At 42.1% G+C, this 22,333-nt stretch overlaps 1 protein-coding gene across 4 annotated transcripts in view; it reads left to right on the top strand.

The window, feature by feature from the left end:
- npas3 (neuronal PAS domain protein 3) overlaps window positions 1-22,333 on the top strand; it is a 202,718-nt gene that overhangs the window by 46,799 nt on the left and 133,586 nt on the right. For 3 of the 4 annotated variants that reach the window (XM_028992415.1, XM_028992424.1, XM_028992430.1), the window contains exon 2: window positions 951-1,049. The exons of the other annotated variant lie outside the window; for it this stretch is intronic. In XM_028992415.1, coding sequence (XP_028848248.1) covers window positions 951-1,049 — 99 coding nt within the window. The remainder of the gene's footprint in view (window positions 1-950; window positions 1,050-22,333) is intronic. 4 annotated transcript variants of the gene reach the window in all.

The raw sequence follows: 22,333 nt of genomic DNA, 5'->3' as shown, positions 1-22,333 counted from the left end.
GGGTGAAGAGATGGTGCAGTTTAATAGGAAATATGAAGAGCTCTTAACAAATACAAGTGCTAAAGCTATGTGTGTGTGTGTGTGAGAGAGAGAGAGAGCAAGAGATGGATAGAGAGAGATAGTGAGAAAGAGAGAGAGACCACAAGATATGAGGCACATTGTAATAATTCTTTTCCCTACAGACAGAAAACAAATGGGGAATCAATCTCTCCCTTCAAGCACATTCACTCTAATAGCTTCTGGATATTAATAATAAATACAACTCTAAGAAATTAAATTGTATTCATCAAATTGTATACATTACTACTAAAATAAAACAACGTCTAACTGTTGGCCTTAAATCACATTGTGCTCTAAACCTCACATGAAATAATTGTTTTTGGTATTAGCCATTAATTAAAGACACTTCAGTTTGAATTCATTTAGATTTAAGCTCTTTGGAAATGTGGTTTTCCCCATTACTCAATTATTAATTTAATAAATGTTATATATTGGTTATATATTGGTAATTAGCATCACAATTACATAATCAAATACAAATATGAAAATCTTCATATTAGGGCCTCGACGTTTCTGAAACTTAAAACACTGTATTAAATATAAGAAAAAAAAAAAATTATAAATGTTAAATTTAGAATAATGTTATATGTATAAAAAAGTGCCACTGAGGTCCCCTTGAGCAAGGTACTGTTCCCGCACACTGCTTTCTGGGCGACTGGCCACTGCTTACTAAGGGTGATGGGTAAAATGTAGAGGACACATTTTTGACCCATGTGCTGTGCTGTGCTGTAAATCACAATGACAAAAACAATCACTTTCACATATACAGCCTGAGACACGTTCCTGTAGTGTGTGTAATGTCTGCACAGTCTGTGATGGGGGTGGGTGTGGGGAGCGGGTGGGCCTGCCGTCTGCACGACTTTTAAGAAATTCTCACGTTCTTCCCACAGTGATCCTTACTGGGAGAGGCCCGCTAATGCCAGCTCCTGTTCAGCTTCTAGGCCCAAGACACTACACCTTGGAGGCCAACAACATACCTCATCACCATGGTAATTTCACCCGTTCTCCTCCCTTCCCTCCCCTTTCCTCACCCTGTCTTTCCCACCCTTCCACTCCCCCGACTTCCCTCCAGTGCCCAGAGCCGCTGAGATCACAGCCCAGCTGCACCTCACACTCCTCGGGCGGGCGAGTGAGAGCGCTGACATGTCAGCACACACCGCAGACAGCTCCATCAGAGCGGGCGCTCTGTTTACCCAAACATGGATTAGGTGTACATGTCAGCAGGACCTCACCTGCTCAACTGCTTATTTATTTATGCATTTCTTTATTTATTAACCAGAGCTGTCTGTTTAGCCATTGTCAGATTTTACAAGGATTCATCTTCAGGATGCAGAAAAAAAAAAAAAAAAAACCTATGCCCACGCTGACATTTTGTGCTTTTGTAGTGTGAGTGGACATTTTTCATTACTGATTTGAATAATGTCCCCCAACGTTGCAAACATAGCATAAAATGTTTAAGTAATTTTTTATTTCACTCCAGCGACGTGATATAAATCTGCGCGGCATATAAATGCATCAGTGACATTTTTAGAACATGCTGCACTTTTTTTCTTCTTCTTTTTTTCATACACGAACACAGCTAATTGAACCAAGCGCTGTCTTATTAGCAAAGGCAGCTCGAATGAATTATTCCTTGCTAACACATCTGATATGTAATGGGCCTAGCTTTATGGCCGAAACAGGATTGATCAACGACGCTCCTCGCCTGGGAGATCTCTTTAAAGCTTTGTAACCTGTGTGGCGCTATCAAAACCAGCAAAGATAAAAGTCCTATTGGGAAGTATAGTTTGTGTTCTGCCACACTCCTCTGAGAGCAAGTCTGGCTTGCCCGCTTCATGAGACGACGTTCATTTATCGCACACTTTTGTTTGAAAATGAAGAGAAACGTTTTAAAATAAGAAATTGCTAAAAAAAAAAATAGAGAGATGCGCCGGCAGAGACGTGTGGCAATGGAACACGATCCCAAACCGCTCCATGGATTTCAGAGGGATTGGAGTGCGGGGATTACTGTCAGTGTGAATAAAGAGGATTTATTTATCACATTCATAAAAAGCCTCTGCTAATAGCTCATCACAGGGTGTATTTAGTGCTCTTATTACTGCTATCCTGAGATTTGGCTTCTGTGCTTGTCATACAGCATCACACATCAGAACCCCTTCTCTCTTATCCCTGCTCTCTGAGGTGTGTCACTCAGCAGATTTCCACCTCCACCCCGAATGTCCTACTGACTCACGTTTATGAGAGGAGACAGTGTCTTGCGTCTCAGATAGCACCCTGTGCTCTATGGACATATTTTCCAGGTCTTTACAAGATTCTACATCAGAATGCTTGAATCAAAGTGCTGACAAAACATTGACAAACCCTGTGGACAAGGAGTATCAGGAGAGTAGGGAATGTATGGAAACAGAGGAGAAAGGAAAGAGTGCAACATTTGGACGTGATGTTTTTACAGCAGCGTGCTGAAATAGTGCAGAATGAGGCAATAGAGCTGCCCATCATGCCAGTCATGCCATTTAAAATTAGTCTGTAAAAAGTTAATCTTCTGGGTGTCAGAAATAATGACATACTGACAAAAAGGGCTGGATGGAGAGTTAGGGTATCCACTCCACGATCCAGATTACTAGCAAGTAGGGCTGGGCAATATGCCCTAAATATAATACTGCTATAATATTTCAGCTATATCGCGATCACATAATATAGATCTCAATACCTTGAATCTCCTATAATTCACTGTATAAATGCTAAATTCTGGCCTTTATACGCGACAAGCTTGTGGCATTTGTGTGTCAGAAGAGTTATCTGTTCACAATGCGGTCAAAGTAAAATTTTGTTGAAACAAGATGGAGGAGAGGTTGATTATAGCAGTAATTATAAGTGTAAGGGCCTCAGTCCTGGGGTGCACATGCGAATGCGGCTAAAGCGGGAGAGGAGGCCAGGGGGGCTGGGGTTGTCTGAGTTATGGCACTTGGGCTGAAGCAGGGCGGCAACAAGGGAGGGAGATCATGAAAGTATGCGCTCAGGATCTATCGTGGTCTGGCTGTAGCTGAAGGCAGCAGGCCGAACAACATGCGTTGGTGGCTGGCAACAGAAGGGACTGGTGTATCAGAGGTTGAGGCGGAAGAATGGTTGGGGGTGTAGAGATCGATCAGTAACATCAGTGGCAAACGGGAACAGACAAGGCAATCCAAGAGAAGAGTCGGGGGCAGTCGGTTGGCTTAAGGCATGATCACTACAGATACAAAGGCTCACAGCAACAAAGGAAAGTCATCGATGAGATTGCAGTGTTCTGGTTTTTTACACTACGCCGACCCTGGCCACTTCCGTGTCAATGTTCCCGTAGGCACCCGTGGGCCCTCTGTGGGCCAGCAGTGGAGGGGCAGTCATGACAATAAGTTGATAGTAGCGGTTTAATTCAACCATATCATCTCACTGCGAGGAAAGGCATGCATGCGCCGGAAGAGTTGAGAAACGAAACTCGAAAGCGAAGTACCGGCCGTCTGTTAAACAATAACGTTTGGATTTATGCTCAATAGTTACGATTTAGTAATTTACTACTTTGCATGTGGAACAAATCACGATACATCGGGTATATTGGATATATTGCCCAGCCCTACTAGCAAGTGGTCTTTTTGTGCATCTGTTTTTTCACTGTAAAAAAGAGAACATAAATACTGTGGCATTAGCGAACACTCCCCATGCTCAACGTCTACATTATGTAGTCCTGGGAAAATATGCACTCAGCACTGATAAAATACACACTCAGACATGTCTTGGTATCTCTCTTACTTTAAGTGGAATCAGGCAACCCAGCGTCTTTATTTAACTCCTTTCTCGTAAATCTCCACACTTTGATCCGGCTGCAATTAAAAGCAGCGTCTCTCTGTTTTTTGTTGTCTGTGTGGTTGGGTGGTAGGTAATGTCAGGCTGATTAAACAGTCAAACTGTTCTATGCTTATTTGTTTGAGCGCTGTCTGGGCGGTGGCCGAAGTGGCGGCTTCCAGTGCAGGGTGGAATTGAGATAAATGGCCTGCCGGAGAAGGAGAGCCACCTCTTTCCCTCGCGAGACCGCGTTGGCCCGGCTCTTGCCGCACACCTGTCGCTTCTCGTTTGAGGCGGCCGCGGCCTGACGGCTCCTCTAACCCCAGACCCCCTGGGGGGGTCACATGACGGAGCAGGGCACTGTGGGATTGAGCCGTCCACCGCCCTGAGATGCAGACACTTGACTGGAGAGGCTGGCATTGTGTTTCTTTTGTGTTTCTCGTGCTCTTTGTCTGTGCCTTGTCGGCTTTTCTTTCCCCTTTTGTCTCCTTCCTTTGCCTCTCACTTTACAGTTCTGCTCACTGCCTGTGTTACTCTGCCGAAGGGATGGGAATAGTCTTCAAAAGATATTCCCCTATTTGGTGTGATGACAATGTTGGAGAGATGCTTCTCGCACTCCATAGACAAGGAGCTGGGTTGAGATCTGGTGACTGAAGTTAATTCATTTGCCAAACAGTGACAAATGTTTCTTTTAATTTGTCTCCTCATGTCATACCATTGCCTCAAATTTTATTCAGCATACAAAGGGTGTGTGTATGTGTGTTTGTGTGTGTGTGCGCATGTTTTTTATTTCAAACTTTAGGACCGTAAAGAAGAGAAGGTAGTGAGAGTGAAGAACTTAAGTATGGAGTTTAATTCAGAATTTGGCAGGTGGCCTTACCTGACTGGGAAGTGCTAAAAAAAAACAAAAACAACACACACACACACACACACACACACACACACACACACAGTCTTATCTTTCACCACATTTAGTTGCCGTAGGGATTTTATCTGTGCAGCAGCAAAGTTCCACGCCTTAAGGTTAGAATGAAAAGGAAGTGCACCCGGTGCCTTTTGTGTGTCTGACCGAACGACACACTCATCGGAGCCTGGCAGGCAGGGGGTGGAGGGGGTCCCATCAGCTCCACACGGAGCCTGAGACTCAGGACCATAGAACAGCTGGTGACATGTGACCCTACATATGCATGTCAGACTGGTAGCAGCAAAAAAAAAGGCACAGAACAAGAGATTTACACACGGTTTTAGTTTTTGCCTTTTTTGGTTGATTTGCTTGATTTGCTTGAGGAATTTCAGAGCTCATTCCTGCTCAGGATAATACAATAAAAAGTTTTTTATTCTGTTTATCTTTATATCTATATTTGTGTTCTGTTAATCTTTTTAATTTAGCTCTGTAGCGTCTTCAAGTAAAAGCAGTTTTTTGCATCGGGAGAACAGGTGGGCCACATCTGTGCTTCTCTTTGGTGCTCCGTGTATTAGGTTTATTCAGCGGTGCTGACTTCATGTTCCATTCTTGCATGCACGCATGCAGAGGCGCATGGAACAAGGCCAGTATGTGCTGTGGCTTCGAATGATTGCCATATAGGTTATTGTCGGGCCACACCTCCCATGTGCTGTGAAGAATGTTGCTGGTGCGACCCGGGGTAATTACTCAGCTATAGTAAATGACTCCCGATCACCGGCCCTGTGTATGCGGCATATTCATTCCAGCTGGCGTGAAAAGTGCCTTTTCCTCTCCAGACAGCGTGTTTGTGTACAGTACTGCAGATGTTCTGAAATGTCCTGAAATGTTTGTCAGGTGTCATGTCGTGCTTATTTAATAGACAGCCCTGACAATTTGCTCTGTTTCGGGGGACTGTGTGTGCTAACAGGGCTGACTTGCCAACGTTCTTCAAAACAATGGATTTTCTGCTGTCGCTTTTTTTATTAAAAAAAAAGAAAAAATAGATAGAAACGAAAAACATTCTCTGTCTCTGCTTACAACTAAATCCTGGTGTGCAGGAATTTTTTTTTTTGCATCTTACAAAAATCTTTAGTTTATAGGGTTTTTTATTCTCTCCCTGGCATTCTCTCTATTGGTAGCAGTGCAGGATTTATTGGCTGTTGTGTAACTCTCCCTGCTGGGCCGTCAGGGTTCTGGCACAGTTAACCCGAGTCCGTTCGGTGAGGATTATTTCTCGCGAGTGCAGGGAGTGCTGTAAACGCAACGCGGCTGGACATGCGAGCGGCGGAGGTGCTAATGGGATTTTGCACGGACGGCGTTAGGAGGACATGCCACTGGCCCAAAGGCAGCCCGTAAAGTGTGTTTGTATTGATTGGAGAAGACTGTATTATGTTTGCAGTGTAGCGGTGTTGTGGGGTTGTGGGCTCTGCCTTTCTCCTGATAGCTCTCTCTCTCTCTCTCCATTTCACAGGCAGTATGAGCATGTTCTGTCTGATGCGTTTTGAACATTGTATGAGGTTACTTTTGCTATAGATGACTTTGTTGCAAGTTTTTTCCTTTGATGTTTTTTTTTCTGACCTACTTTTTCTCAGATTGGAAAACTATATGAATCTGTTTTTTTTCCCTTTCTTTCTTTTTCTTTCTTTTTTTTAGGTGCCTAGCATTCAATTATTTAACTGCTTTCTTTTTCACTTTTTTTTTTTCGTCTACCTGTTTCTTTGTCTGTGAATCTTTAATAATTCATGGTATAGATTTGGTGAAGAGTGGAGGACTTTCTTTCGCTGTGCAGCCCTCTTGCTTTGTATGGCGGGATGTGAACCGAGGCGCGCGCTGAAGGCACGACCTGTCTGGTCTGTGGCGAATCGGCCAGTCCGCAGTCCGCCACATGCCTGCGCCCCCTCCCACTGATCCGGCCTGTTCGTGCACGAGGCCCCTTTGAACACTAGGCTTCTGATGAATGTTGAGACGTTGCCTGCCTGGTCAGAGAGGGGATATGACTCCCTGCATGTATTCCCGCATATATAGAAAACAGGGTCGCTGACTCCCAGTGACACGGTTCAGGCACGTACCCTGCACAAACATGATCAGACATCACTTTGAGTCTGGAGGCGCTACCGCGCCCCTACCCCCCTGCTCGAGTCGACCGTGTCCTGCAGCTAAGAGCAAATCTCTTATTTTCTGGCTGGTCAAACAGGCCTTAATTAATTTCCCTTGGATATTAGGGCTGTGCATAATTTGGGAAAGAGTCACATTTTAATATTTTATTTTTCTGAGTTAAATCAGGTGATTTTTTTTTTTAAAGAACCAAAATTGATTTTGAACACTTTATAATTGGGATGCATCAGTTGACACTGGAACTAACATAAAACTACCTGCTTTTTGTTTATATTTTTTGTGCAAGATTCTCACCATTAAATATTCTCATAACCTTAATCATATTCTATGAACAGAATGTGCGATATGTGCTGTTCTAGTTGGAGGTAACCGAGACTTTCATGTGCAGTCTGGTGTGTCCTCTCCCTTTTCTATAAAGGACTCGGATTTGTCTTGCGACCATAGTTTTGTTGAAGACCTTTCATGAAGTTTTGCCTCCCAGGCCATCTTCAAAATGAACCTCTAATCGATTGGGCTCACAGTGATGCTTCCAGCTGACACGGGACCGGCAGTTCCTGAAGGCCGGCCAGTTATCGCGATGAGCACAGCCGCCCTCCCTGCTGTGTTCAGACCCTGTCCGTGCGCCAGGCGCGAGTGGACAGATCTGACCACATCAAATAACTTGGATCACTCCATTCGCGAGCATGGTGGCTTCTCTCTAGAAAAATGAAGAAGAGGAAAAACTACTGAGGGAATGTACCTAGCAGACCTGTGAGCGAAAATTAATCATCCTTCCCATGATGATAATTGAAATTTAATTTAGCTTGCCAGGCTGATTACCCTCTTCTAATATTTTGTGGGAGTGCTGTGAGAAGAGGTGTATTTTTTTATATGTATATATGAAACGTTTTTACACTTAGTTTGTGTTGTCTGTGTTTAGAGGGATGTCAGATAAATTAATGGTGGCTGCTGGGGAATATTCGAATGGAACCCTGGGAGATAGCAGTAGCGCAAGGTATGGCCTGTTCCACCCACCCACCTAAATTAATTAATTTAGGGAAAGTGCTCTTTTTTCACACTCCTAGCACCCACTGCCCCACACTATTAATTTTTCTGTCCAGAACTAAGGATAGCGGGGAGAACTTTTAATTCAATATTTTCTTCTTTAAAAAAAAAAAAAAAAAGAAAAATATGATCAAAGTCAAATTAAGTTCATCCAGGTCCATGTAATCTGTAATTTGAGAGCCTGAAGCAACAACACTCTTTGAATCTGCCATTGCGGCTCTCTTTGGATGTGGACCGGTGTAATTACACAGCTGTTGCCGTGGCATGATTGACATGTGTATTTGGCATAGATCATGTGCACTATTTATGAGCTGCATTTCAGCTATAATTAATTTATTCATATGCCTGTAAGGTTTTTCTAAAATATTAACGAGATAAGATTAAAAAGGCATGGGCTTCTTTATTTTTTAATTATTTTTTTGTCCTCTTCGACATGGCTAGAAGCTGGGCGCAGGGTCTGTAGCACACGGTGGACTCATTTTCCCCACGATTCTCCATGACGTCCACACTTTTCACGAAGTGATTGAAATGGGGGAGCTTTGAGGAACTGCTCTCTGTACCTCTGCACCTCGTGTACTGCAGGTTTTTATGAAGGTTCTGCTTGGAAATTGCAAAGTCGTGAATTTTTAGGACACTTTCATGCTAACGTGTTGGTGTCAGTCAAATTAACCAGTGGACTCACATTCTGACAGGTGCATGTATTCAGCAAATACATCATGTGGCTTTCTGAGAGGTCTAACAGGTATCACACAATTTATTACATGTAGCAGCAGGAATTTCATTGGGTAATTGCAGAAGGATTTTGTCTGTGTTTTTCTATATTGTGAGATTTGGAAAGACACAGACATATTTGCTTTTCATGTGTGGTGACTGTGGCAGGCTTCGTCAGATCACATGTGCAAGGATATTTTTTATATTTTATTAGGAGCTCTGTTCTCATTACAGATTTGCACAAAAAGAAAGCAATATTATTTAGACATCTAGGAGGTTATGCAACAAAAAAGGATGTTCTTTCCTTAAATAAGACATCATTCCATAAACGTCCAGACACATACCACACCATGAAATCCCACCTCATATAAACATCACAACTTTGCAATTGATTGAAGGTGATTTTTTTCACAATTTCAATTTGTGCAATTTGAAGGTCAATGAAAAACACGACTACTTGAATAATATAAGAAGGTCTTGTAGATCCAAGAAGAACAAAGCGGAGACAGAAAAAGGGACATTTGACAGGGATCAACAAAATCCTTAAATGGACCTGAAGGTATGGTATGGTGGCAGTAACCTGTACACTGACATGATATGAAATCCGTCATTGTGTACTGAGGTTTGTTTCAAATGGCACTTTTTTTGCTCTTCCATAAGTTCCACAAAGTTGTTCCCATCATGCCCCAGTGAGACTTCAGTGATGTGGCATTTAGAGAGTTAAACAGTTAAAGTGGACGTAAGCATTTAGCTTTGGCCATGACTCTGCAATCACGTCTCACCATCTTAGCAACATAAAGCGATTGGTTACCCCTTTAAATCACTTATCCCCTATCACATGTCTCATCGAGGAGATTTTTGGCGTGACTTCAGCGATAGCTTGCTGCATACCACTTGGCCTGTTAGAGATAATGTCTGCAAATTAGCCACATATCCACGCATGCCCCACCCTCTCATCCTCTGGCATGCCCCTCCATGTTCACACACACACAATTCACACACACACGCACACAGCATTCATGCTCTTCTCATCTATCAGATGGCCTCAGTTGCAACTCTGCACGCTAACGCTGGTCCCTGACAGGTAGTCACTGTGCAGATTGTGCTTATTGCACCATGAATAAACATGGCTGCTCAACCTGCACTGGTTGGAAATGCTCATGGGCTCGGACAGCAGCCTCTTGAGCTCCAGCCACTATTACACCGGGAATCAGTTCTGGACCACCACCAATGTTCTGGAACAAATGGCCTTTTTGAGTGGAATTCAGGAGGCAAATGCTTTTTTTGTGTGTAAAAGGTAACATCTTATGTCCCGGTGCAGGTTATTAAATCACACACATTACTCATTAACTTGCCACTGTTGTTTGCTGTAAACAAGATACGTTCTCCACTGGTCTGACCTCTTCACCTACTATACAAAGCAGTTTTATTGCCCTTGGCCTTGTTGGTAATTAAGTGAAAATGTTTAACAGATTTACAATTAAAAGACATCACTGGGAACCAATTATGACATAACCACTGCATTTGTTCGCTCACTCTTAAAAAGAAATGAATGAGAACTATTAAGACAGTAAAAATCAGAACCCTTTGCACAAATGTATTAGTTTTTTCATTCCGGAGAAAGGGACAAAATAAAATGGCACCACGCTGACAGCGGGAATTGATGTATATGAGCTGTTGGATGCAGTCAGCTATGTCAAAACATTATTTCCCATGCATTGCCTGTGAGCTCGGCTTTGGCTTTTGCTTGAATGTTGGGGCTGATGTAATTATATGTCAGTCACAGTAACCAAATGGCTGGGTAAACAGGGGGCCTTGTGAATGGTAAGGGAAGGACAGACTAGCCAAATGAGCCTGGGAATGGTGCTGACACAGTGGACTACAAAGTATTTTTTTTCTAAGGTAATGGCACCACAAGAATTGGTCCAGTTGTCATATCTGCCAGCCCATATTAGACTTGCAATATATAATATTACAGTCTGACGTTTTGTTTTACCCATGCTTAATATTCATTATAGATCTGCATTCAATTCTGCCAGCAAAAGTGAGTTTTGAGTTAAATGTCATATGTTATATCTCAGCTGATCATCATGTGTGGCTTGTTATTGTTTTATTTTAATAGCATGACATTTTATTAATATATTGTTGAACACTGCAGGCACTATATTTCTTTTTAGAGGATATGAAACTTTTTAAAAAGGATACCACCTTTTTCTATTTTAGTACTAGTATAATGATGATGAAATAATAATGATATATTGGTTAATTAGGTAAAGGTTCCTAAAAAATGCTTTTCCATTTAATGTCAGACTAATTCCTGTCATAATTTAAGCATTCCTCTTTTTTTATGTATTACTCCTAGCAAACTGGATGTGTGCACCAATTCCTATTTAGTTTCTACAGATGAAGCTGTGCTGTGGTCCATCTGCCTTGATTTAAGGTGCACCTTAAACGCGTAAGGCTCTCTCTGTACGAATAACAAGCTTGACTCCCAACCTCGGGCTACTCGAGCCAATCTGAAAACCTTGAGACCGGAGGAGTCCTACAGAACATGCCGCATGCGCTCTAATTAAAAAGTTAGAAATCGTCTGGTTACCATGATTAAAGTCAAAGCGGCTTTAGTGCAAGTTGAAATGTGTCATCATTGTAAGGTGAATCAAATCAAAGCACTTATTTTGCTCAGCAAATCAGGTGCCCTGACGGAGTTTTTGCACAGATTTTTAATGGCCTTGCCTCTCAGTAGGGCTATCAAAGTCATGGATTTCTAGATTAAACACTCCTCAGTACAGGATAACCTGGAATCTAGATAATTAAATCGTTATTTTTGTTTTGGGACAAACAAGACAATCCGTGAGACAGTCAAATTTTTTTGTATGGTTTTATCAGCAAAAAATAATAATGTCTGTATAATTTCAATTTAATTATTACTTTTATCCATTCATTTTTTTTTCCTTAACACAGCACAGTTCAGAGGCTAAAGAGGAACTCCTCTGGTTGATAAATGTGATATGTCTGCCTTGTCTGTTTTATGTCTGCTGTCATTGTTTAGCATGTGGCCTTGCATGAATAGGTGCTGGCAGACGTGTTTGGAGAGGAATAACCGAGGCCGCATGACAGCAAACGTTTCTGTTGGAAATAAAAGGCAGCAGAGGAAACCGGGCCGAATGATTCAACTGTGAAAGCACCTCTCAGATTGCTTTTGGGAGCAGCTGAACTCTATCATTGTTGGATGGTGATATAGATATGGTTCATTTATATGGGTTTTTATTTTCAGTGTGTCCAGTGCGCAATCCCTATCTCATATTCTTGTCTGGGTAATTTCAGGCAATTTTCCTCATGTTAAGGGTTGCCTTTTATTAATCATCCAAAGCAATGCTGATTCCATGAAATCAAGGAGTTCTTAATGAAGGTCTAAGAAACAATATCTTTAAAATCATTTTAGAGTATTCTGTAGTAGTATTTTTTTACAGGAATATTGTATAATTTGAATTCATTTTTTTCCATAAACAGCCTAATGTTATTCTTTAAAAAGGCTGCATGTTTAGTCAAAAATGGGTTAGGATGTCTTCCAATACTGCAGTCATACATGCAGTCTTGTTTTGACTAAAATAACAAGAATACCTGTTTTTAAAAGGACCGTTTTTGTAATCTGTAAGAAAGTTATATCAAACCCTTTGGGACACATGTTTTGCTCAACTGATGAGTTCTGGGCCATCACAAAGTATGAGAGTTTAGTCTCGAGATGGACTAGAGGCTTGCCTTGTGATTTGCATGTTTCACAGTAGAGGTATTAATACGGAGACCCTGCGGACTGTGATCTGGTGATGAGTATGTGGACGGGAATATGTGAAGATCCCTCTGGCTCTTTCAGAGTAGCCTGAGAAAAGGCAACAAATTAAGATGTTCCAACTGACTAGTTGTGTTAGAGATGCATGTCTCAGTGGAACTGCAGCTCCAGAAGTCTAGTTAGCCTAGGTGGAGTGTTAATTGTGTGCAATTATCATATGTTGGGGGAATTTTAGCTGAATGCATGGTTAAACAGATGTGTCTTTAACCTGAACCTAGACATTTTGGCACGCTGTGTAAGTTCAGAACATTAGCTGGTCAGCGCCATGAACAGCTCTTTCCTCAACTGTCATATGGCATAGCACACCTGGATACATCCACACCCAAATTGCAAAACTTATATTTGTCTTGTGTATAACTGTATAAAAAAATAACCACATATTTAGCTTAACAGATGTTAGGGCTATGCCAAGTAAGCATTTTTCTTTCAACAGCCAGAAAAACAGTGCTGTTGACTGTAAATTAGTTATTTTTTTATACAGAGGTACACCATCAGCTCTATTGCCATTTAAATCTAGATGCCATTAGAACCTGAACTCATTGATCATCTTGGATAGAAACCCAACAACTTGGGCTTGTCAATCAAACTGAAATGTGTACCACTTTCCAAAATGCATACTACATGCTACATTCCCATGCATTCGTTTGCACACTTATTTTCTTTTCTTTGTGGAATCTCCAAAATGTCCGCTGGTATTTTATACTCAATGTTGACCCTGGCCTTATCCCCGGTCAGCATCCCCGGGGTGAGCGCACGGCCCCTGCTGGTGCGGTGGTGGTGCGGGAGTCAAAACACTTTCAAGCTAATAACCTGTGAAATGCTGGTTTGTGCAGACCAGATCTCAGCTGTCCTATTCATCTAAAGATAGAAGTTATTGTTTGCCACAATGGCTTAATTTGATCAGATTAATCAGATTTGAAACACACTGTGCTTTACAAATTCAACCGACCACCTGTTGTGGACATTAAAGCATTGTATACAATACTAATACACAGAGGCTATAGAATTCCACAGAGCATATATACTACAATTGAGATTACTAACTTTCTTGACTCTAGTATTTTTTTTTACCAACCAACTAAACAGTGATTCTTATATTATATTTATAATTTATAATGAGTGCTACAAGTTCTGACATGAGTACTGAAGAAGCACTAAACACATTTCAATAGACCAGACAGGAACAGGTGCAGTTCAGAAGGACAAATTAAGTAGTGTGCAAACAGTGGAAATAATTGAATAGTAGAAGTGCTGTTGTAAGTATTTATATACAAAAATTGATGGGCAGAAAATGTTAACCCATTATATCCCATGGCAGTGGCACTGTGCACTGTTGGTCTGTTGGCACACAGTGCTATGCAACATTAGCATTGTTTTGTAAATGTAGATCAGTCAGCACTTCAAAGTCCACCTCCATCCTGCCATGTGATCTTAGTCATTTGTGATGGTCTTTTAAAAATCAGATGTATAATTAATCTCTCCCATATCAGATTAGAAACCCTCATTAGAAGCTCATAAAGTCACATCCTCCAGTGAAGACAAATGAGCTCTATCTACTCCACCAGCCAGCACAGTCCCACTAACCTAGTCTTGAAGCACTGCCTGGAGTAATGTGGAGGAAGAGAGTGAAAACACACTCAATCCCGGCTGGTCTGAAAGTGAGGTTATCAGTTTGGGCCAATCTGGCCCTTCAACACAACCTGTTTGATTCAATGTACTTTATCAGATATTTAATATCTACATTTCTCAAAACAAGTTTATGTTGAAAATGACCAGGCCATTAAATTTATTCACCTTTACACTATTTTACACTAGTTAGAAATGTATAATTGTCACTTGACTTAAAAACCTTAAAAGTCTACAAAGAAAAATAATTTAAGTGGACTTAAACTGATTATTTTGAATCATGAAAATCACCCTAGAATGTTCCAGCCAGTCTCCTGACCTCACTTCCATCAGCAGGGTGTCCCTTTGCAGGTTGAGTGAGCATGATCTCTGCTGCAAAGAAAAATGAGGCAAAATTGCACCATCCTAGCATACTCGGTTCACAGAGGCCTATGCAAACAGACTCACTGCTGTAATCAAAGCCATAAATCTTTCACAAAGTTCATATTAAAAGGTTTGCACAGTGATGCAATAGAGGCCATTAAATAATTTTAGATTTTCTTATTTTAGATTTTGGTTTCAATGTGGAGAAGAAAACAAAAAATTAACTATTATATTATTTCTAATGTAGCTGTTGTTCAGTATTCAGTAATACTGTATGGGAAACTGGTCTACGTGTCTCATAAGACACTTAAATATGCATTTAATATGTATTAGAAAAAAACTAATTGTTTAAGTTTAGTAGTTATATTAATTAATTCACTATGTACTCAGAAATAACACCCGTAATGCACACAGGTCTTTACTTCGGCATATTTGCCAGTTTTGCCGTAGGACTCGCACCTACACTGGCAGCCTGAAAAAGCAATATTGTAACATTTCTAAAAATCACAGAATTCCATTGCCAGCAATATCCTTTATAGCCCCAGTATAATAATAATATGAGTGATATTATAAAGAGAGCCTGGAAGTCCTGCCAGAGTGTTAACAACATGAATTCTGATTAGAAGTTCAGATAACTAGTATTTCTTCCCCCAACCCCCCCACCTGCCACCTTTATCATCCACAGTGCGGCCGGTGTGGCGTCTGCCTGAAAGCTTTATTGAGTACATTATACAAATTGCTCCGCCAACAAAATGCCATAAATAACATCTTTACAAAGGTAAACTAATGTGCCGTAGATGTACTGTGTGTGGAAGGATAAAGGATATTTTGTAGGGAGAAAATGCTTTGCAAAGTAGCAGGAAAATGTTCTGGAATTTGGATTTTTTTTTCTCCTCCATCCTATACCTTTTGCCTTGGCTGTGAAGGGTTAACCCCAGGCTTTCTGTGAAAACTCACCATGGCCAATGTTTAAATATGGGCAAAGAGAGTGGGGCAGGTAGCAATTTCACAGACATATGGAACATCAGAGCCCTGCCTTATCTGTATAAAGAACAACCATCAAACAAACCAAACTTCAGTTGCTGGTTGTCTGGGGTGCATTTTTCATGATTATTATTGTTGTGCATCAGAAGGAACCTTCATGAATCAGTAGTCAGGTCATAGCCACTCTCTCGCGGTGAGAGCTCAGTGATGGAATTTTTTTTTCTTCTTTTCTTTTCGTCCCTCCCCTCCCCCACCCTCTATCTGTTCCGTCTTTTCTTTTTGTTTCTCTAAGCAATGATTATCATCAGCAGCAGCACCACTGTGGAGCTATGAGCGCGAACCAAATCAAGACAATCTGAGAGAGCCGCTGCATTTTGCATCAATTATTTAGCCCATATTGCTTTGTACAAACAAGTTCTCTGGTGGAGAGCGGGTGTGAGGGAGGGAGACACAGCCCTGTACAGCCAATTACTTCAAAATGTTTGGTTCATTTATTATTGAAGGCGTAAATCTCATACAGGTTGTCTGCTGCTGACCCTGTGAGGAGTCTGTTGTGAGTGGCTTTGATCACGACTGGCTGACAGACAGGAGCCAACCCTCCCTGCTGCGATGGCCCAACTCAGAGAACCAGGGATCGAGTAGATGAGGGGTCTGCAGTTCCCTCTTCCAGAACCTTCATAGGGTCCCTGTTCTTCAGGATCCAGCCCAGTAATCAGATTTTGTCTGGAGGGGGAGTGGAGCGGCTCTGCACTGTCACCCCAAGGCCACTGAACACCCCTATCCCTGGGTGGGCCTGATGGGTTGACTCTGTTGGCCGCTGTCCTGCTGTTTGTTTCTGGGTGTGATTGGTGCTCCTCTCTCTCCCCCTCTCTCTGGCTGCAGGGCTGCTAATGGGATTCTCAGGGCCAGATCTCACTGGTTCTGGACATGCTCTTGCGGCGTAGCGCTGTAATGTAGGGAAGCGTTGAGGGCTGCAGCCGCAGACAGAGTGAGGGGACTCTGTTACAGAACATTTCAATTCTGTGTGAAATTGCATTACAGTAATATATGGGGGCATAATTGAATTTAGCCAAAAAGATCATTTCTTTTCTTTTCTGTATTTTATAATTAAAATTCATGGTATGAGATGGGTATCGTTTAGATTAAACGAGTACTCCTTATCACTTCCTTTGGTTGTTTTGTGAAAAAAATTACTATTATTATTAAAATATAAACACACGTTGCTTATTGACTGACAACATAACCCTCCTTCTGTAGTTCACAATAAATAGATTTAATTAATGCAGTAATAATCACATTTTTGCTAGTGTGAAAAAAATCCTGTTCATAACAATAATTTTATAACATCACATGACATTATAAAATACATTGGGCAATGTGTAAATTTTGTGTAACTATGGGTTGTACTCATTCTGAACCAAATCTTTAGCATTGAATTCACAATTACAGGTGCTGTATTATTCATTCATTCATTCCCCGCTGCAGCAGGAGGAGAGATGTTCCTCTGCGACGACTGGCTATCGGCCAGTGAGGGGAGAGTGAGCTGTCTGTCAGATGGCGGGGTGGTTGAGGAGGGGAACAGGAGGTGAGGAGGAACAGAGGAGGGTAGAAGGAGGTGGAGGAGGGTGCGGGCAGGGGGTGGGGGTTGGAGGGTGGAGGCTTGGCACAAGTAATTGTGTGGCTCCCAGGTGATGAGGGCTTTTATGCCATTAACAGTGTCTATCCCTGCTCTGCCGTGTGCCAAGTCTTTAACAAGGGAGCGCTGCTAATTTCAGAGCTAATATTGAGCCGTTCCGCCTCAGCAGCCTCAGCAGGTGCTGCCATGGCCCAAACCAGCCGGACTGAAAAGTGAGAAAAAATTCCCATTGTACTTTAGCACCCCCTCCCCAACCCCCCCCCCACCTGCCCTTCCTTTTCCTCTGCCTTCCACTCCTCCTCCTCCTGCTTTCTGATTGAAGCGAGTGATTACTGGGACACATCAGGTTCAGGGGAAGGTAGAGCGGGGATGATGAGGAACCGACAAGGGGCTGTCGTCTCTCTCTCTCTCTCTCTCCGTCTCTCGCTCACTCACTTGCTCAGCCCTTATCAGGCTGTGGCTCAGCACCATGCGGCTCTGTGTGGTGTTGAGCGGCGAGAGTCTCAATCTCCCATCTGCCAGCAGGGCAGCAGGAAATTTATGAGCATAGAAGCCGAGTGTCTGTGTTGCATTGCCCGTGTGACGAGCAAGAGCAGACTGACGTTAAGATGGGACAGTGTGTGTTTTACGGCCAAGTGTGGAAGGTCAGGCTGAGTTACAGTATGAATGCTTAGATCTCACTCTTAACTTACCTTCCTTTGGGTGTGTGTGTGTGTGTGTGTGTAGTATTTTATTCTATAAGAGCTACACCAGCACTAGTATAAGGCCTGATTTAGCATTATGACCCACCAAAATCAAAAAACTATACAAATCTCTGATATGTCTGCCTTATACTTTTTATCCTCAAACACTTGAGTATTGTGGAAAGAATATACAGTTGCATGTTGATAGTCATCACAGGATAATGAATAAGATTTATTAACTATTGCCTAATGTACTATATATATAGATTATAGGTTATATGCAGTTAGACGAGTTAAGAACCACAGACAGTTCCATTGACATTTCTTGTTCATTCATTCATTCATTCATTCATTCATTCATTCGTGCAACGACATGTAAGGGGAGCCTCCCGTTGCACGTGATGTTGGGCTCATGCCATCCCTCTGTCCTGCAGTAATGAAGTCAGGAAGTGTGCTTTATTAAAACCGCTGTAAATCTCTCTTGTTAATTACACAGTGAAATACGCATTGGAGGCCGGGACGTGTGTTCCCGCGCTCCTGCATAAATCCCATTGTAATTTGGTGGCTGCAAATTACATTCAGCACATTGAATTCCTTTTGCAGATTATTATACCTGAAAAAAGGCACACCCTTCCTAGCCAGTGTGGCTCATGAATATTTTGCATAGTTTTAGTTTAACATGAACATCAAAAACAGCTGTGATCCTTTTTTCTCCTCACTTTTTAACCATTGCATGCCCAAATGCATGACACCCCCCTGCCTTTTTACAGGGAGTACGCTTGTATCATTATGTCTTCCTCCTTTGAACCGCTCTTCCTTCAAAGAAACTTTTATCTGAACATACTTGGCCAATGTTATATCAACCATCAAAGGCTTTGCCAGCTTCGTCGCCCCCATTCGTTTTTAATTAATGTCCAAGTGATTAAACATTTTGTCACAGTTGTATTTTGATGACCGACGCTAAGCAGATTTATTCCCCAGGCCAGTGTGTTCAGCAGTCCTTCCTCCCCAGCAGTGTCTGTTAAAACACAGACACCGGATTTCCCCGACCGCAGAGCTGATGTGCACTAATGCCGCCGACTGACAAAGTGGTGGGGGGGATTTTATGTTGCCGATCTGGCTTTCAGGCTGTGGCTCCTGCTATGTAATCGCATTGCGTCTGACTTACCTGTGCCACCCTGACTGGGCTTGTCACGGCTAACAGGATTTGCCGAGCTGCACACATCTGCCGTGCGAACGGCATCACATTTCACAGCGTGCTTAATTGCATGGTGACAGAAGATCGCCGGTGACTTCCCCTCATCCCATAGCAAGGTCTGGTCACTGCTCACTGTTTTACTGGTAAATACTATTATCCTTGCATATTTCCAGTCAACCTAACATTAACAAATCAGTCTTGCTATTCACATTCAGAAAAACTCAGAAGTGTCTGGCATGATTTATCATTAATAGTTTTATCATCCTCAACAATTTTGCTTCGGCCCTAATCCTTATAGAATGTGATCACACATTGTGCTGCTTATGTTATTAATTATGCGCCATAGGGCCACCTAACAATTACTGACCCATTTCTGAAACAGGCTTTGCAGCGGGTATGTGGCTGTATTTGCAGGCATAAAACTGGGCAAGTTGGCAAATCACAGTACTGTCTTGATGTCTCCTGTTCTGCTTTAGCGGTCCATTGTGGAGGTTTTTTTACTCTGTTGGAGAGCGCTTGAGGGTTTTAAATTAAAGCATGCAGAAGAGAGCCTATTAATCAAGACACCAGGTAATATCTGATTCCTCTCTCCCTGGTTGCACATCATTTTTTTATTTTATGGACATGCTCCAGTAGTGCTTAACATTTGTCTGCATGTGAGTGTGTGTGTGTGTGTGTGTGTGTGTGTGTGTGTGTGTGTGTGTGTGTGTGTGTGTGTTGCATTCTTAATCAGTGCCAATTCTCCACACAAAAAGGGAAAAAAAGACATCTCTGTATGGTAAAACCTGTGGACATTTTGGTGGTTTAGAGAAGATTTATGGTCACTGAGGTTAAGTTTAGGGATGAGGCTGGTTTATTCATGGTACAATTCATTTGTATTATACAATGCATTCAGTAAGTATTTAAGATGCATCACTTTTTCCACATTTCCAAACTGATTAAATGCATTTTCTTCAGAATTCTACACAAAACACCCCATAATGACAACATGAAAAAAAGTTTACTTATTAAAAAAATATTACAAAAAAACCAACTGAGAAATCACGTTGTAACTGTGGTGCAGGGCAGGGAGGACACAAACACACAACTCCAAAACAATTCAAGGCATATTTAGAATAACATACCGGTGAAAACACTAGACAGAAACCATCAGGAAAAAAAGCCTGCAGTGCCAGGTAAAGATCAGGTTGTGACGCATGTACATAACTATTCACAGCCTTTGCTCAATACTTTGTCAATGCACCATTGGCAGAAATTACAGACTCAAGTCTTTTTCACTATGATGCCACAAGCTTGGCACACCTATCCTTGGCCAGTTTTGTCAATCCCTCTTTGCAGCACCCCTCAAGCTCCACTTCCATTGTAAGATCTCTCCAGAGATGTTCAATTGGATTCAAACCACGCTGGTTTGACATGGCGAGGCAGTAGATCTGGAACGATGGCTGGACATGGCGAGGAAGAAGGACACATATGCTCGATGTCACGAAACAGGGGTGAATACATGGTGAATAGGAACACCATCGTTCACAATGTAACAATGACCTGACGGCAAACAGACACAAACTGGGCAGCTTTATGCAATCACATACAGGCGAAAACAATCAGGAAACATAATAGAACAGGACAAACATGAAACTCCGGTCCGAATCCCGGACCCGGAGATGCCCCTTCTGGTCCGGATCATGACAGTGGGCATCATGACGGATCATGACATCTTGGCTGTGAGCTTAGCATCATCGTCCTGCTGAAATTTGAACCGATGAAGTCTGATTTTAAAAGTGCTGTGGAGCAGGTTTTACATTTACATTTACAGCATGTGCATTTATCCCTTTTTTAAATGCCTGGAACATAACAAAATATGGAAAACATTATGCACTGTAAATACTTTCTGGATGCTCTGTATGTGTCTGTGATCTCATGTTGTGATTCAGGAAGACAGAATTGTGACACATTACAACAAAACTATTTTGTCATTTCACAATTAACACTTTAACACATACACATCATTGCATCTTTATTCTCTTTAGTTACCTAGTCAAGTCAAATAATGGATCTATTTTATTATGGTGGTGCATATGTAGGGCATATGTCAAGTCCAAATTTATTTCACCCCCATACTGTACTTGAGTTACTGGGGAAAAAACGGCGTTGGTGTATGCAGTGTAATGATTCTCTATGTGTATCTTTGTGTGTGTGTGTGTGTGTGTGTGTGTGTGTGTGTCCCCTCTCTCAGCTCTGATGAGTATATTCAGCAGGTGATTCTGTGCTCTCTGTAGAGGTGACACAGGTTCCTCTTTGTGTGAACAGTCTGCTGACCTTTCTCACTGACAGCCTCTCATTGTCTGGCCACTCGGGTCCCTCCTTGCTCTCTGGCCGAATCCCCGCGCCACAGCTTGTCTCTCTCCTCAGCTCACATTCAGCCATTGTGCGGCCATGTCCGATGAACGATTAAACTTTATTGACTTTAGCTGGAGGATTACGTCCCAACAACCTCCAAATGTAGTGGAGCTGGAATTGAAGGTGTGTCCCACGTGGGTGACTGGAGACCAGACTGGGGAATTGTTTAACAGAAGCATAGAGATGCCCCCCCCCGGCAGGTGCTCAGGTACGTCAGTCGTTCTCAGCCAGAGACGCAGAGAGCCAAAGCACCATCACGGCTTTGAAGTAATCGAGCAGGCAAGTGGAAATGTCTCACATCCACGCTGATTATGGGATGTATGTCGGTGGATAAGGCCTGTTGAGCATGACCTGCTGGAGATAATCAGTGTTCCACTGCTAATTCATCCTCTGTGGCCTCCAACTCCATGCAGATCCCTGCACACTCAGCTGTAACTGTCCCCACCTACAATAGGACATATATTACAGCATAACGTGTTGATTTGATCTTTTTCTTGATTTTTACATATATTTTAGTAACCTTTGTGACATCTTACACAAAAAGTCCCTGAACATGGTTCTTTCAGATCTAATGCATTTGATTGGTCAGGTTGGATGAAGGTTTAGTTTATTAAATTGATTTGATGGGATATGGTTTTATTCCATTATGAGATTTCTGTAGACTCTTATTTGGGGTCAGGACAGTGGTCATAGTAAATAACCATGAAGGTGGGATGTCTGTGCTCGATGTTAGAGTGCAAAGTCTGCAGAAGTCCTGATTCATTATTAGACAATAAATACGTTTTTGTTGTTTTTTGGTTTTTTTTTATTTCCAATCTAAGTGTTCAGTGTAGTTGGCTTGTTTTGAAGCATCTCTTTTACTCTAGCACATAGAAAAAAGCTTCCTCTCGCCTCCAGACAAATCTTT

Source organism: Denticeps clupeoides, chromosome 1, assembly GCF_900700375.1.
Source record: "Denticeps clupeoides chromosome 1, fDenClu1.1, whole genome shotgun sequence".
Taxonomy (NCBI): domain Eukaryota; kingdom Metazoa; phylum Chordata; class Actinopteri; order Clupeiformes; family Denticipitidae; genus Denticeps; species Denticeps clupeoides.
This window is presented reverse-complemented; position numbering and strand designations above follow the sequence as displayed.